At 41.2% G+C, this 15,772-nt stretch overlaps 1 protein-coding gene across 2 annotated transcripts in view; it reads left to right on the top strand.

Moving 5' to 3' along the window:
- Window positions 1–15,772, top strand: part of nalcn (sodium leak channel, non-selective) — a 253,655-nt gene that overhangs the window by 140,417 nt on the left and 97,466 nt on the right. For both annotated transcript variants that reach the window (XM_020472572.2, XM_031805863.1), the window contains 2 exons: window positions 3,834–3,971; window positions 7,996–8,070. In XM_020472572.2, coding sequence (XP_020328161.1) covers window positions 3,834–3,971; window positions 7,996–8,070 — 213 coding nt within the window. The remainder of the gene's footprint in view (window positions 1–3,833; window positions 3,972–7,995; window positions 8,071–15,772) is intronic.

Genomic DNA, 15,772 nt, shown 5'->3' with positions numbered 1-15,772 from the left:
TATTTAGGACTAACTGAAGTTTATTTAGTGCTTTATCCAGGTAGCCGGAAAGTAGAGCATTGCAGTAGTCTGACCAAGAAGTTACAAAAGCATGGATTAATTTTTCTGTGTCATTTTCGGACAGAACATTTCTGATTTTTGCGATGTTATGTAGATGGAAAAATGCTGTCCTTGAAACAGTCTTGACATGTTCGTCAAAAGAGAGCTCAGGTTCCAGAGTAACGCCGAGGTCCTTCACAGTTTTATTTGAGACGACTGTACAACCATCAAGAGTAATTGTCAGATTCAACAGAAGATCTCTTTGTTTCTTGGGACCTAGAACAAGCATCTCTGTTTTGTCCGAGTCTAAAAGTAGAAAAATTGCAGCCATCCACTTCCTTATGTCTGAAACACAGGCTTCCAGGTAGGGCAATTTTGGGGCTTCACCATGTTTCATCGAAATGTACAGCTTTGTGTCATTCGCATTGCAGTGAATGTTAACATTATGTTTTCGAATGACATCCCCAAGAGGTAAAATATATAGTGAAAAGAGACAAACTGATATCTTTCTTACAGAAAAGATCTAAACCAGGCCAGAACTTGTCCGTGTAGACCAATTTCGGGTTTCCAATCTCTCCAAAAGAATGTGGTGATCGATGGTATCAAATGCAACACTAAGGTCTAGGAGCACAAGGACAGATGCAGAGCCTCGGTCTGACGCCAAGGTAATTTACCACCTTCACAAGTGCAGTCTCAGTGCTATGATGTGGTCTAAAACCAGCCTGAAGCATTTTGTTTACATTGTTTGTCGTCAGGAAGGCAGTGAGTTGCTGCACAACAGCTTTTTCTAAAATTCTTGAGAGGAATGGGATATTCAAGGTTTGGCTTTTTCAAGAGAGGCTTTATTACTGCCACTTTTATTGAGTTTGGTGGATTCTGCTGTGCGCCAGTGATGTAGTGATTTCCCATTTGCAAGGGTTATGTATCTCTCCCTACAACTAATTGCTCCGTTTGAGGGCTACTCCCCCACAGAAGGAGACTCGAAAACGAGGGGGAGGGATAAGGGGGTATTAGGATTGAGTCTTACAATAGGCCCTGAAGGCACAGGGGAACAGTTGACCTTCATCTGACACACAAATATACATGCATGCATTCACGGACACATCCACACGCACATGCACACAAGTACACATACACACACGTACACACACACACACACACACTAGTGATGCACACGTTAATTCATAACCCACATTCCCCGCGGTTATATCTGTAAGGCGGGCCGGTTTAGGGTCATGAAATATTGTGTGGATGAAGGGCGGGTGGATGGCTGGCGGGCGGGTTGAATAAAGAAAAAAATGCATTAAATTGTTATGCAGTTCATATCTATAGGATACATTGAGGCTTTTACCTGGCTTTGGTGTGTAGTGTAAGCATAAGCTTTAGGGCCTAACTGTAGCATGCTAAATACACAGCAATTGCCAAATGCTTTTTGGAACTTGGGCAGATAAAGTTAACGTGTATCCACTCAGGAAAAATGGACAGTGCCAGAGTTTAATTGAATAAGAGAAAAACTGCTAAATGGAGAGTTGAAGGGGGGGGGGGGCAGAACAGTAGTCTAATGTTTGGGAAAGATTTGGTGAAAGGGATGATACGCTACATGATCGAAGGTATGTGGAAACCTGCTCGTCGAACATCTAAATCCAAAATGACTACTTCCACTAGATTTTGGAACATTGCCACAGGGACTTGCTTCCATTCAGCCACGAGCATTAGTGAGGTCGGCACTGATGTTGGGCGATTAGGCCTGGATCACAGTTGTCATTCCAATTCATCCCAAAGGTGTTGGAGGGGGTTGAAGTCAGGGCTCTTAGCAGGGCAGTCAAGTTCTTCCACACCGATCTTGACAAACCATTTCTGTTGGACCTCGCTTTGTTCACATTGTCATGCTGAAACAGGAAAGGGCCGTCCCCAAACTGTTGCCACATAGTTGGATGCACAGAATCCTCTAGCATGTCATTGTATGCTGTAGCGTTAAAATGTCCCTTCACTGGAACTAAGGGGCTTAGCCCGAACCATGAAAAACAGCCCTAGAACATTTGTCCTCCTCCACAAAACTTTCAAGTTGGCACTATGCGTTGGGGCAGGTAGTGTTCTCTTGGCATCCGACAAACTCAGATTTGTCCGTCGGATTGCCAGATGGTGAAGGGTGATTCATCATGCCAGAGAACGTGTTTCCACTGCTACAGAGTCCAATGATGTGGCGAGCTTTACACCACTCTAGCCAACACTTGGCGCAATTGCGCATGGTGATCTTAGGCTTGTGTGCGTCTGCTCGGCAATGGAAACTCATTTCATGAAGCTCCCGACAAACAGTTGTTGTGCTGACGTTTCTTCCGGAGGCAGTTTGGAACTCGGTAGTGACTATTGCAACAAAGGACAGTTTTTTTCACGCTTCTTTTGCTCGGCGGTCATGTTCTGTGTGCTTATGTGGCCTACCGCTTCACGGCTGAGCCGTTGTTTCTCCTAGACGTTTCCACTTCACAATAACAGCACTTACAGTTTACCGGGGAAGCTCTAGCAGGTCATTGACAAACTGGCTAGATGGAAAAGTGGCATCCTATGACAGTGCCATGTTGAAAGTCACTGAGGTCTTCAGTAAGGCCATTCTTCTGCCAATGTTTGTCTATGGCGATTGCATGACTGTGTGCTCAATTTTATATATCTGTCAGCAACGAGTGTGGCTGAAATAGCCGAATTCACTAAGTTGAAGTGATATCTACATATTTTTGTATATATAGTTTAGCATCAGCTATGTTATGAGTGATGTTTGTGAGGCTCTATAAAAATTTGACAGTCACAAGACGGGGACTTCAAAATTGTACGTCAAGGGAGCTGTAGGCCTACTGTTCAGATGAGTTAAATGGAACTGAAATCTGGACACTGACTGTAGGTCTATAACCTCTCACATACCCTAATATATAATATTAACTCCTGCAGAATTAAGCAGCATCTTGAGAATAAATGCGTGGTTAGGGACCGTCTTTATCAGCATCATAAAACTGTCTTCTGGACATTTTGCACGGAAAATCCCCCAAAACATCTTGGAGTTAGACTATGCATTTTCCCGAAATGTATTTTCTTTGCGAGAGAAGCATATATGAAAGGGAAAACAAACTTTACCGCAGCATTCATTTTGTTGAAGCATTCATTCTAGGGCAACAAGTAATGACAGAAGAGAAGCTGCATGTATAAGTTGTCTAACAAATTGCCTACCAAAATGTCAGAAATTATAACCATAAACATAGGATTATCTAAAGGCCTGTCAAGAAATTGCTCTTCCATCGCTGACTGTACAGCGCATTTTCTATATTTGAGGGTTAGGGTCGGGTGCGGGACTCACATTTTCACTTAATCACATGCAGTCGGGCGCATCCCTAACACACACACACACACACACACACACACACACACACACACACACACACACACACACACACACACACACACACACACACACACACACACACACACACACACACACACACACACACACACACACACACACACACACACACACAGAGCTTAGTGATTCATGCTCCAGCTACTCTCCATCTGCCATGGCTCATTCTATAGCAGAAGTGTGTGTGACATGTCCATGTATCTGTCTGTCCCTGTTGCAGAAACATGTTAAAAATGTCAATGATATTTCTCATCTCCGCCTCTTTTTCAGGCCTCGATGTCCGGAGGCAATCTCTCGCTCTCTCTCTGTCAGTCTCTTTTTCTCCTACTGTTATCCATTGTATTATACTGTAGGGTGATGGACTGTAATGGAATATCCCTCCCTCCCGCAGGCATTCATGTCTATGTTCCAGATCTTAACCCAGGAGGGTTGGGTGGATGTGATGGACCAAACTCTTGTGGCTGTTGGTCAAATGTGGGCTCCTGTAGTGGCTATCTACTTCATCCTCTACCATCTGTTCGCTACTCTGGTAAGGGCTCTGTCTGCACAGTGTGTAGATCCTAATATATTCCATTAGGCAGACACTTTTATTCAGTAATCTACAGTCAGTGCATACCATAGAATGAATCGATTGAATTGTGCATCTGATCCCTGTGGGAATTACACCCACAACCTATTGACCATTTTGAATTTGTATTGTCCTCAGGGCACCAATGTAAATGAGACCCTGGTCTCTAAGGGTTGTAACCTGACGAAGGCTATTGTAATGTGTCACAGTATTTGTGGGTGGAGGAAGGAAAGATGGAAGCACAAGAGCAGAATACCATTCTGCTGGCTTGTTTTCTTTTAATGAAAGTCTCTTCACAGCATCACAGTGGATAAGGCTAACCTCATTCAATGTATTGATAAGGCCTCTTGTCTCTACACAACCTTATAACCTCGTAGTGGAATATTCTATCATACCTTTGCTACCGTGGATTGAAAGATTTCTACACTTGCTCACAATCTCATGGTGTAATATAGTATGTCGAGAGACGTTGTTTGAATATATTTAAAAAAAAGCTTTGTAAATAATGAAACATTGATCTGACAAAGGAGTAGACAATCCACACTTGTGGATTCAAACCTAACAACCATTTACATCTAATTGTTTTTAAATATGTGTATTCACATTTATTTTGAAGTATATATATTTTTTCATTTGAATATTTTAAACAATATTAGCTTAGTGTTTGAATCAGATGCATTTTTATTGAGCTACATTTCCAAATCCAATCAAAAGTAATAATAGCCAAAGGCTATGAGACACAAGGACAGATTGCATGTGAGCTACATTTTTATTCAGTCAATATGATAATGACAAAAATTGATAATGTTAATACATTTAGGAACCACATGCAATGAAATGGTGCTCGCCCACCATGACTACATGTAAAGTTCTGGGAGAACCAAAAATGAAATACTAGTTTAAAAACCGAGCCAAATATGGAATACCTCTTCAGTTTCATCCGGAATGTGCAACTACTAGGATCAAGCTTCCTCATCCACTTACAGGGGACCCATGTTGGCATGATAGGTACAAGGAAACTGTCCTCTGATTCTCTCTTCCTCTCGGAGGACACTCCCTCTGACTGAAAGCCTCCTGGGCAACCAGAAGTGAATGATTCTGTGACTCTTTTTTGAGAGACGCTTGGCCTCATAGAGGAGTCCTCCTCTGATCTCCCTCTTGAAGGGTGAGCTCTCTACCTTGGTGCTGTCTATTTGAGTTCCTGCTGTTGCTGAATCCAGGCTCCTGAACCAGGTGACCCATGGTGGCACCACCACATGGTCAAGGACACAGCCATTTCCTCTGGTGATCTTGAGGCTGGAGCTCTGGTGGTTCTCATGGTGCTCGCCCACCATGGCCTCAATGACCTCCAGGAGCGTGGTCACTGAGTTTTACCTCAGCCTGGGTCAGGGTATCATTTCTGGTCACTGCACAGCACCGCATTGGCCACATGGACCAGAAGAGGATGGCTGGGAGGGTGTGGGCTCAATGAAGAGGGTAAGGCCCACCTCTCTGGACTCTTCAGATTGGTCTTCGGACTCAGATTCAGAGTCAGATACATAGTCATATTTGCCATCTAAGTCAGAGTTAGTATGGCTCATCCTTATCCGACTGAGAGTCTGAGTTGGACTTGTAGCCAAAGTCATTATGACATTTTAGATATCCAAAATACTTTAAGGTGTCTCAAAACAACATGTCTTCTCAGAAGGTTTGTTTGTTTTTGAGGAGAATCTCGAATTTGTCTCTATAATGTTGCAAATATAGAACGTATTGATGGTTTCCATAGAATTCGGGAATTAGAATCTCTATGCTGATTTCGTTGTGATGCAGTTGGTCGATTCAGGCTATGTCATAACAGTTGTAAGGGAGAAATGGAGATTCACCTTGATGTTCAAGTTCCAATAAAAAAATAATCCTGTGAGGGGACATCTTGTGTTCAGTGATTAATTCAACCAAAAAGAGGACATTTTAAAACATTTACAGTACAAAACTTCAAATAGCACCACTCACACCGGTACCAATAATACAGATTTTTTTCAATCAACACCCTCTATTTTAAATTTTTTATTTTTTTATTTCACCTTTATTTAACCAGGTAGTCTAGTTGAGAACAAGTTCTCATTTGCAACTGCGACCTGGCCAAATATGCATTGTGATATTCTTCTCCGAAGAATAAAAAAGACATGGGTTCAAATCCTTGAACAGAGCTTTCAAATACATTTGCTTGCGCTGTGAGTTTAATTGCATTGAATTTATCCTTGCTTGGAGTGCCAGATCGGCGGGGCTTGCAGTTTTCAGACTTTTCCATTGGTTCATTTAGCTAGGAAAGCTCAAACGGGCACAAATAACATATTTGATAAGATTTTTCAAGTGTTTGAAACCCAGATCTGGAATAAGGTGTTAGAGATCTCATTCCCCAGCATTGTGAGATCATCCTATAAACAGTACATCCTTCAAGGACTTGGATGATGATTCTGCACATTGTAACAAAAATATTGAGCTCGAGGAGTATCATTGATAGAATTTGTCATATCCAAAATAGCATCCATAAAGCTTGCCCCTGCATTCTATTTCCAACTAGACATTTAGTATTTGGTAGTGGCTACTCTTGCTGATGTCCAAACTGTTAACAACACAACAAATAATATACATAAATACACATGCATAGCACTACATTGACATGACAATTTAGCTGTTCAGCAGACGCTGCCATCCAGAGCGACCCACAGTTTGTGCAGTATCCCAACCAAGTATCACATGCATAATACAATACATGATACAATGTAAAATGCAATACAAAACAAAACACATAAAAATGTCTCTTTACATTTCAAAATGATAGCATTCATGAAGATTGATATGTGTTTGAAGAGTGGAATGTTAGTTTGGCTTATGTGTGGAATGTTGATACATTTTACCCTCATAGACAAAAAGGTAGTAAAATATAAAATAGGCAATTTAGTATACACTTTTATCCAAACCAACTTAGTCATGCGTGCATAGATTTTTGAATGGAATCAAAAACCATCACCCATGGTCAACCATGTTCTACCAAATGAGCCACAAAGCAAAACTATTGTGAACAGTAAACTCTTTCTGTAGTAGTAGCATGAGCAACTATTTAATGAGTCCTTGTCTGTGGATGATTGACATAAAACACAATATGAGATGTTGAGATATGATTCAAATTAAAACTGCCTTATTGGTTAAGGGCTTGTAAGGAAGCATTTCACTGTAACGTCTACTCCTCTTGTATTCGGTATGTGACAAATACAATTTAATTTGAGTTGAAATTATGTAACTATGTCCAAACAAATTGCCTCTCCCAATGGCATTTATATAATCAGTCAGTCAATCTGTTTTCAGATCAGAAAATGTTAACTCCAATTGTCAATTGTGGCTGCAGTTTTGACTTCATCAAACCACCTACAGTGCATTTCAATAAATGGACACTGAGATGTGTCATACGGGTGGACAAAATGATCCACAACCACCCAGTATGACTCCAATCAGCAGCTGTGTTGATTGCAGACCTGGGTTCATAGGATTTACATTTTTGGGACTGTTCCATTGGTTTCATTTAGCTAGGTAAGCTTAATCAAGTGCAACTAAAGTATGCTAAACCAAAACAAAATACTGTTTGAACCCAGATGTGGTTGATTATGACACTCTGCTTTTGACTGCTAATCAGAGTTGAAGGACTTGAGCGTTGACATTTGAACATTGGGCCTGTGATAGTGGAAGATATGAGATAACAAACCACGGACCGCTTCGGGGGTGACTCAGACACAGCCAGACACAGAGGATGTTTTGAGGACAGAACACAGCACTAATACGAATAAGGAGCTTATTTCATTTTCATTTTTAGAAAAAGCATCTGGCGATGCCATGACACTAACCTCCTAAAAAAATAGCAGTAGTTTGGTGGTTAATTTTCAGCATCTAGGAACATTTGAGATAATTTGAAAATAAGTATTCTCATAAATCCCTTGTGGTTGTGTTGCAGATTCTGCTCAGTCTTTTCGTGGCTGTCATCCTTGATAATCTAGAGTTGGATGAAGACTTGAAGAAACTCAAACAAGTAAGTTCTGGGTTTCTTTTTAGGTTATTGACATGTTGTTCAGACTTTTCCCCGTGTCATTATATCTAATTGAATCTGGTATTACAATAATAGTTCACCCCAATGTGTATCAAACATTTTCATGCCTAAGAAGAAGTGATACTGGATTCTAGAGTCAAGTTGAATCTATACAGTTGCCAGACAGAATCCATACAGAGTATTTCCAATTCATTTAGTATTGACACCTGCACATTCCCAATATTGTGAATCAATGGTGCTCAAGCCTTGATCCTTGAATCCTTAGTATCCGTCCGGAAACTAAAGCTGGTCTACAGTCCTCCCACTCTCAACATTCCCTACATATGGATCGCCTTTGACTTTATGAACTTTGGAATGGCCCCTGTGTGGTTTAAGCTCCTGTAACCACTGTGGTTCAACATAAGTGTTGGTTCTATTAATTGTTGACCCACACATAAGTTCCATTAATCTGGACTGACCACAGCACTGTACATAACCAGACCTGCTGGACACGGGCCAAAACAGAAGAGCAACAGACAAGATTATTATTATATTTAGTTTTTACTTAACCTTTGCAGTTGTGATTTCCTGTGTGTCTCCTGTGTTTAGTATCACATGACATCACCAACATCGAGCGTGAACATATGCCAATGATGTGTATACACCTTTCAGTGTGTGCTCACTTTTTTTTTTACCACTACATAATTGACATTCTCACATTTGAGAGTAGTTCCCTTCTAGCTAAAATATCAATATGTCACATGGTACATCACATGGTCATTGTTTCATTACTTTGATTGTTGTTGCATGGTTATAATTACTATCATGTCAGGCTTCCACAATGACGTATAACATCTATGGTGGAATATACTGAGATGAAATAGCCTCAGATATTGTCACAATATGTGGGCCAACTTACTCTCATTTCTCACTAACTGATCTAACTGATCTCTCATTTGTCCACCTTTGTGTGGCTGTTGTGTTCCATCATGACTCATTGTGCAATTAGCATGAAAAAGCAGTGCTGGTGACACACACACACACACACGCTGACAAACACACACAAACAGGGGGACAGGGGCACTCATCAGAGCTTGGTTGGTGAACTTTAACAAGGTGTCTCCTGCATCATCTGCAAATGCAGCGCTCCACCAGACGAGTATTCACGGAAATGACTTTTCAATGTGGTTAGATTTAGCGTCGAGCATTAGTGAGGTTGGGCACTGATGTTGGGCGATTAGGCCTGGCTTGCAGTCGGCGTTCCAATTCATCCCAAAGGTGTTCGATGGGGTTAAGGTAAGGGATCTGTGACAGCCAGTAAATTTCTTCACACACCGATCTCGACAAACCATTTCTATATGGACCTTGCTTTGTGCACAGGTGCATTGTCATGCTGAAACAGGAAAGGTCCTTCCCCAAACTGTTACCATAACGTTGGAAGCACAGAATCCTCTAGAATGTCATTGTACGCTGTAGCGTTAAGGTTTCCCTTCACTGGAACTAAGGGCCTAGCCCGAACCATGAAAAACAGCTGCAGCCATTATTCCTCCTCCTCCGCCAAAGCCAGATTTGTCTGTCGAACTGCCAGATGGTGAAGCGTGATTCATCACTCCAGAGAACGCGTTTCCACTGCTCCAGAATCCAATGGCGGCGAGCTTTACACCACTCCAGCCGACGCTTGCCATTGCTCGTGGGGATCTTAGGCTTGTGTGCAGCTGCTCGGCCATGGAAACCCATTTCATGAAGGTCCTGACGAACAGTTATTGTGCTGACGTTGCTTCCAGAGTCCATTTACAATGCGGTAGTGTGTGTTGCAACCCAGGACAGACGTGCTACGTGCTATGCACTCGGCGGTCACGTTCTGTAAGCTTGTGTGGCCTACCACTTTGTGGCTGACCCGTTCTTGCTCCTAAACGATTCCACTTCACAATAACAGCACTTACTGTTGACCGGGGCAGCTCTTGCAGGGCAGATTTGATGGTGCTACGTTGAAAGTGACTGAGCTCTTCAGTAAGGCCATTCTACTGCCAATGTTTGTCTATTGAGATTGCATAGCTGTGTGCTCGATTGTATACACCTGTCAGCAACGGATGTGACTTAAATAGCCGAATCCACACATTTGAAGGTGTGTTCTCATACTTTTGTGTATACAGTGCATTTGGAAAGTACTTCCCCTTTTCCACATATTGTTACGTTACAGCCTTATTCTAAAAGGGATTAAATAAATTGCTTCCCTTATCAAACTACACACAATAATCCATAATGACAAAGTGAAAACAGGTTGTAATGTATTAAAAGCAAAAAACTGAACTACCTTATTTACTTAAGTATTCACACCCTTTGCTATGAGACTCAAAATTGAGCTCCGGTGCATCCTATTTCCATTGATCATCCATGATATGTTTCTACAACATGATTGGAGTCTACCTGTGGTAAATTTATTTGATTGGAAATTATTTGGAAAGGCACACACCTGTCTATATAAGGTTTCACAGTTGACAGAGCATGTCAGAACAAAAACCAAGCCATGAGGTCGAAGGAATTGTCCATAGTTCTCCGCGACAGCATTGAAGGTCCCCAAGAAAACATTGGGCTCCATCATTCTTAAATGGAAGAAGTTTAGAACCACAATGACTCTTCTTAGAGCTGGCCACCTAGCCAAACTGAGCAATTGGGGGAGAAGGGCCTTGGTCAAGGAGGTGACCAAGAACCCAATGGTCACTCTGACAGTGCTCCAGAGTTCCTCTGTGGAGATGGGAGAACCTTCCAGAAGGACAACCATCTTTTCAGCACTCCGCCAATCAGGCCTTTATGGTAGAGTGGCCATAAAGTAAAAGGCACACTTGGTGCCTTTTGGAGCCACCTAAAGTACTCTCAGACCATGAGAAACAAGATTATCTGGTCTGATGAAACCAATATTGACCTTTTTGGCCTGAATGCCAAGTGTCACGTCTTGAGGAAACCTGGCACCATCCCTACGGTGATGCATGGTGGAGGCAGCATCATGCTGTGGGGAAGTGTTCTAGCGGAAGGGACTGGTCAGGATCGAGGCAAAGATGATCGAAGCAAAGTACAGAGAGATCCTTGATGAAAACATTATCCAGAGCACTCAGGACCACAGACTTGGGTGAAGGTTGATCTTCCAACAGGACAACAACCCTAAGCACACAGCCAAGACAACACAGGAGTGGCTTCGGGACACGACTCTGAATGTCCTTGAGTGGCCCAGCCAGAGCCCAGACTTGATCCCGATCGAACATCTCTGGAGAGACCTGAAAATAGCAGTACAGCGACGCTCCCAATCCAACCTTACAAAGAGAGAGGATCTGCAGAGAAGAATGGGAGAAACTCCCCTAATACAGCTGTGCAAAGCTTGTAGCGTCAAACCCAAGAAGACTCGAGGCTGTAATCGCTGTCAAGGTGCTTCAACAAAGTACTGAGTAAAGGGTCTGAATACTTATGTAAATGTTGCTGTTTTAAATTTTTAAATAATGCACCAAAAAATGTTTTACCTGTTTTTGCTCTGTTTTTTGCTTTTAATACATTACAACCTGTTTTCACTTTGTCATTATGGGGTATTATGTGTAGACTGATGAGTGAAAAAATGTTTTAATCCATTTTAGAATAAGCCTGTGCCTTAACAAAATGTGGAAAAAGTCAAGGTGTCTGAATACTTTTTGAATGCACTGTATAGTGTATTTGTGCATCTAACTTTCACACTCATCATTATTTACGATTCATTCATGATTATCCGTAATAGTTGTATCATCCACATTAATGTAAAACTGTTTCGAAACATGTACACACAAGTGAATTTGTCCGAATACTTTTGGTCCCCTAAAATGGAAAGACTATTAACAAAAAGTGCTCTATTTTCTAAACATTTCACTTGATATGGATAAATACCCTCAACTTAAAGCTGACAGGCTGCACTTTACCCTCATCGTCATATTATTTCAAATCCAATGTGCTGGAGTAAAGAGCCAAAATATCAAATCATTTGTTACTGTCCTAATACATTTGTTGCTCACTGTATATTTCACTGTTCATTTCATGTGTATGTTTTTGGTGGAGAGCAGCATTTGAATGGGTGAATGTGATGTAAATGTGTGTTCTTTTCCACTGTGATGCTACCACATCTCAACCAGAAATGTTTCGGATAGACTTTTTGGTATTTCCTTAAACCATTGTCAATCAAATGGTCAATCGATCGATCAAACCAATCAATCGAACAAACTATGATTTAAGTGTATATTTTTTTTGTTAGAACTGAAAACTTTTTTTTACTGAAAAGCCAGTCAAAACTGACAAGCCATATATCAATGATACTTTCCTGGGGAACCTTGACACACAAAGCTCATGCATGCATGATCTTCCCTGGGACATTGTTAATCCTTTCCTTTTCACAGTCTGCCGCGCCCATAGACAATTGCCATGCTCAAATTAATTGGAAATAATGGAAAAACAAATTGAAGGTGAATAATCTATTCAAAATGTGTATTCATGCAAATCTTTGAACTCAGTATAGGTATTAGAGTTTTTGGATTCAAACTGCCTCTGCAGATATTGGAAAGTGGAGGCAATCACAGGCAGCTTTTGATCTAAGCAGAAGGTCGAAACATTGATGGAATGATGTTCATAGTTCACGTTGTTCATAATGTCATAGGCATTTCCCTGTGTGTGTGTGTGTGTGTGTGTGTGTGTGTTTCTCAGAAATGTTAACAGCAAAAACATTCAAACATGCGATTGTATTTCAATTCCATCTATAAAAGCTGCGTCTGTACAGTTGGTTGTGTGAGTGTGGAAATGTATCATTTGTTCATGTGGTACAGAGTTCATGTTAACAACGGTAGATTGAGAACATTATTACATTGACATTTCCATCCAAGAGCCTTGATATATTGCTCAGTAAGGACTCATGTATAGGCGTCTCTCTTTGAAATATGCCTACCTGTCTTTAGCTATCTTTTTATGATGTGCTATAGTTAGAAACATAGTGAGGTAAGTCATGATACTTAAATGATTCAAGCAAGTCCTGATACGCAAATGATTTAAGCGAGTCACGATACACTATATATACAAAAGTATGTGGACACACCTTCAGATTATTAGATTAGTCTATTTCATCCCGTTGCTGACAGTATAACATCGAGCACACAGCCATGCGAACTCCATGACCAAACATTGGCAGTAGAATGGCCTTAGTGAAGAGCTCAGTGACTTTTAACGTGGTACCATCATAGGATGCCACCTTTCTAACAAGGTGGTCAAAATGTCGACCCTGCTAGAGCTGCCCCAGTCCACTGTACTTGCTGTTATTATGAAGTGGGAATGTCTATGAGCAACAACGGCTCAGCTGCGAAGTGGTAGGCCCCACAAGCTTACAGAGCGGGACTGCCAAGTTCTAAAGCAGGAGCACACAAGCCTAAGATTACCATCAAGCGTCGGCTGGAGGGGTGTAACGCTTGCTGCCATTGGACCCTGCATCAGTGGAAATGCAAAAGCATAGTGCCAACTGTAACGTTTGGTTGAGGAGGAATAATGGTCTGGGGCTGTTTTTCATGTTTCGGGCCCCTTAGTTCCAATGAAGGGAAACGCTACAGCATACAATGACATTCTAGACAATGCTGTGCTTCAGTTTAGGGAGGGTCCTTTCCTGTTTCAGCATGACAATGCCACCATGCATAAAGCAAGTTCCTGCAGTAATGTTCCAACATCTAGTTGAAAGCTTTCCCAGAAGAGTGGAGGCTGTTATAGCAGCAAAGGAAGGACCAACTCCATATTAATGCCCATGATTTTGGAATGAGATGTTCAACGAGGTGTCCACATACTTTTGTCCATGTTGTGTTACTTCCCTTACCAAACTGCATATTTTAGATTGACCTTTTATTGTCCCCAGCACAAGGTGGACCTGTATAATGATCATTCTCTTTAATCAGCTTCTTGATATGCCACACATATGCCACACACAGAAATTATCACTAACAGGACTGTAAACAAATTTGTACACAACATTTTAGAGAGAATTCTTTTTTTATGCGTATGGAACATTTCTGGGACATTTTATTTCAACTCATTAAACATGGGACCAACACTTTACAAGTTGCGGTTATAATTTTGTTCAGTTTAAAAAATTCAAACATTATTATTTTACCCCTTTTTCTCCACAATTTTGTTGTATCGAATTGGTAGTTACAGTCCTGTCTAGAGGTCGACCGATTATGATTTTTCAACGCCGATACCGATTATTGAAAGACCCCCAAAAAAAAAGCAGATGCCGATTAGTCGGCCATTTTTTATATACAGTTGAAGTCGGAACTTTACATGCACCTTAGCCAAATACATTTAAACTCAGTTTTTCACAATTCCTGATATAAAAATCGCTGTTTTAGGTCAGTTAGGATCACCACTTTATTTTAAGAATGTGAAATGTCAGAATAATAGTAGACAGAATGATTTATTTCAGCTTTTATTTCTTTCATCACATTCCCAGTGGGTCAGAAGTTTACATACACTCAATTGGTATTTGGTAGCGTTGCTTGCTTGGGTCAAATGTTTTGGATAGCCTTCCACAAGCTTCCCTCAATAGTTTTGGTGAGTTTTGGACCATTCCTACTGACAGAGCTGGTGTAAAAGAGTCCGGTTTGTAGGCCTCTTTTTCAGTTCTGCCTACAAATGTTCAATAGGATTGAGGTCAGGGCTTTGTGATGGCCACTGCAATACCTTGACTTTGTTTTGCCATTTTGCCACAACTTTGGAAGTATGCTTGGGGTCATTGTCCATTTGGAAGACCCATTTGTGACCAAGCTTTAACTTCCTGACTGATGTCTTAAGGTGTTGCTTCAATATTTCCACATCATTTTCCTACAACATGATGCCATCTATTTTGTGAAGTGCACCAGTCCCTCCTGCAGCAAGCACCCCCACAAGATGATGATGCCAGCCCCGTGCTTCACGGTTAGAATGTTGTTCTTCGGGTTGCAAGCCTCCCCTTTTCCCTCCAAACATAACGATGGTCATTATGGCCAAACGGTTCTATATTTGTTTCATCAGACCAGAGGACATTTCTCCAAAAAGTATGATATTTGTCCCCATGTGCAGTTGCAAACTGTAGTCTGTCTTTTTTATGGCGGTTTTGGAGCAGTGGCTTCTTCCTTGCTGAGCGGTCTTTCAGGTTATGTCGATATAGGACTTGTTTTACTGTGGATTTAGATACTTTTGTACCTGTTTCCTCCAGCATTTTCACAAGGTCATTTACTGTTGGTCTGGGATTGATTTGCACTTTTTGCACCAAAGTACATTTATCTCTAGGAGACAGAACGCGACTCCTTCCTGAGTGGTATGACGGCTGCGTGGTCCCATGGTGTGTATACTTGCGTACTATTGTTTGTACAGATGAATGTGGTACCTTCAGGTGTTTGGAAATTGTTTTATCAGGTCTTGGCTGATTTCTTTTGATTTTTCTTTTGATTTTTCTGCATTTGAAGGTAGTCCTTGAAATACATCCACAGGTACACCTCCAATTGACTCAAATGATGTTAATTAGCCTATCAGAAGCTTCTAAAGCCATGACCTCATTTTCTGGAATTTTCCAAGCTGTTTAAATGCACAGTCAAGTTAGTGTATGTAAACTTCTGACTTACTTGAATTTTGATACACTGCATGGTAAGTAAAATAATCTGCCTGTAAACAATTGTTGGAAAAA

This window comes from Oncorhynchus kisutch, linkage group LG26 (genome assembly GCF_002021735.2).
Source record: "Oncorhynchus kisutch isolate 150728-3 linkage group LG26, Okis_V2, whole genome shotgun sequence".
In the NCBI taxonomy this organism is placed as follows: domain Eukaryota; kingdom Metazoa; phylum Chordata; class Actinopteri; order Salmoniformes; family Salmonidae; genus Oncorhynchus; species Oncorhynchus kisutch.
Note: the sequence above shows the minus strand (reverse complement) of the source record. Positions and strands in the feature narration are given on the sequence as shown.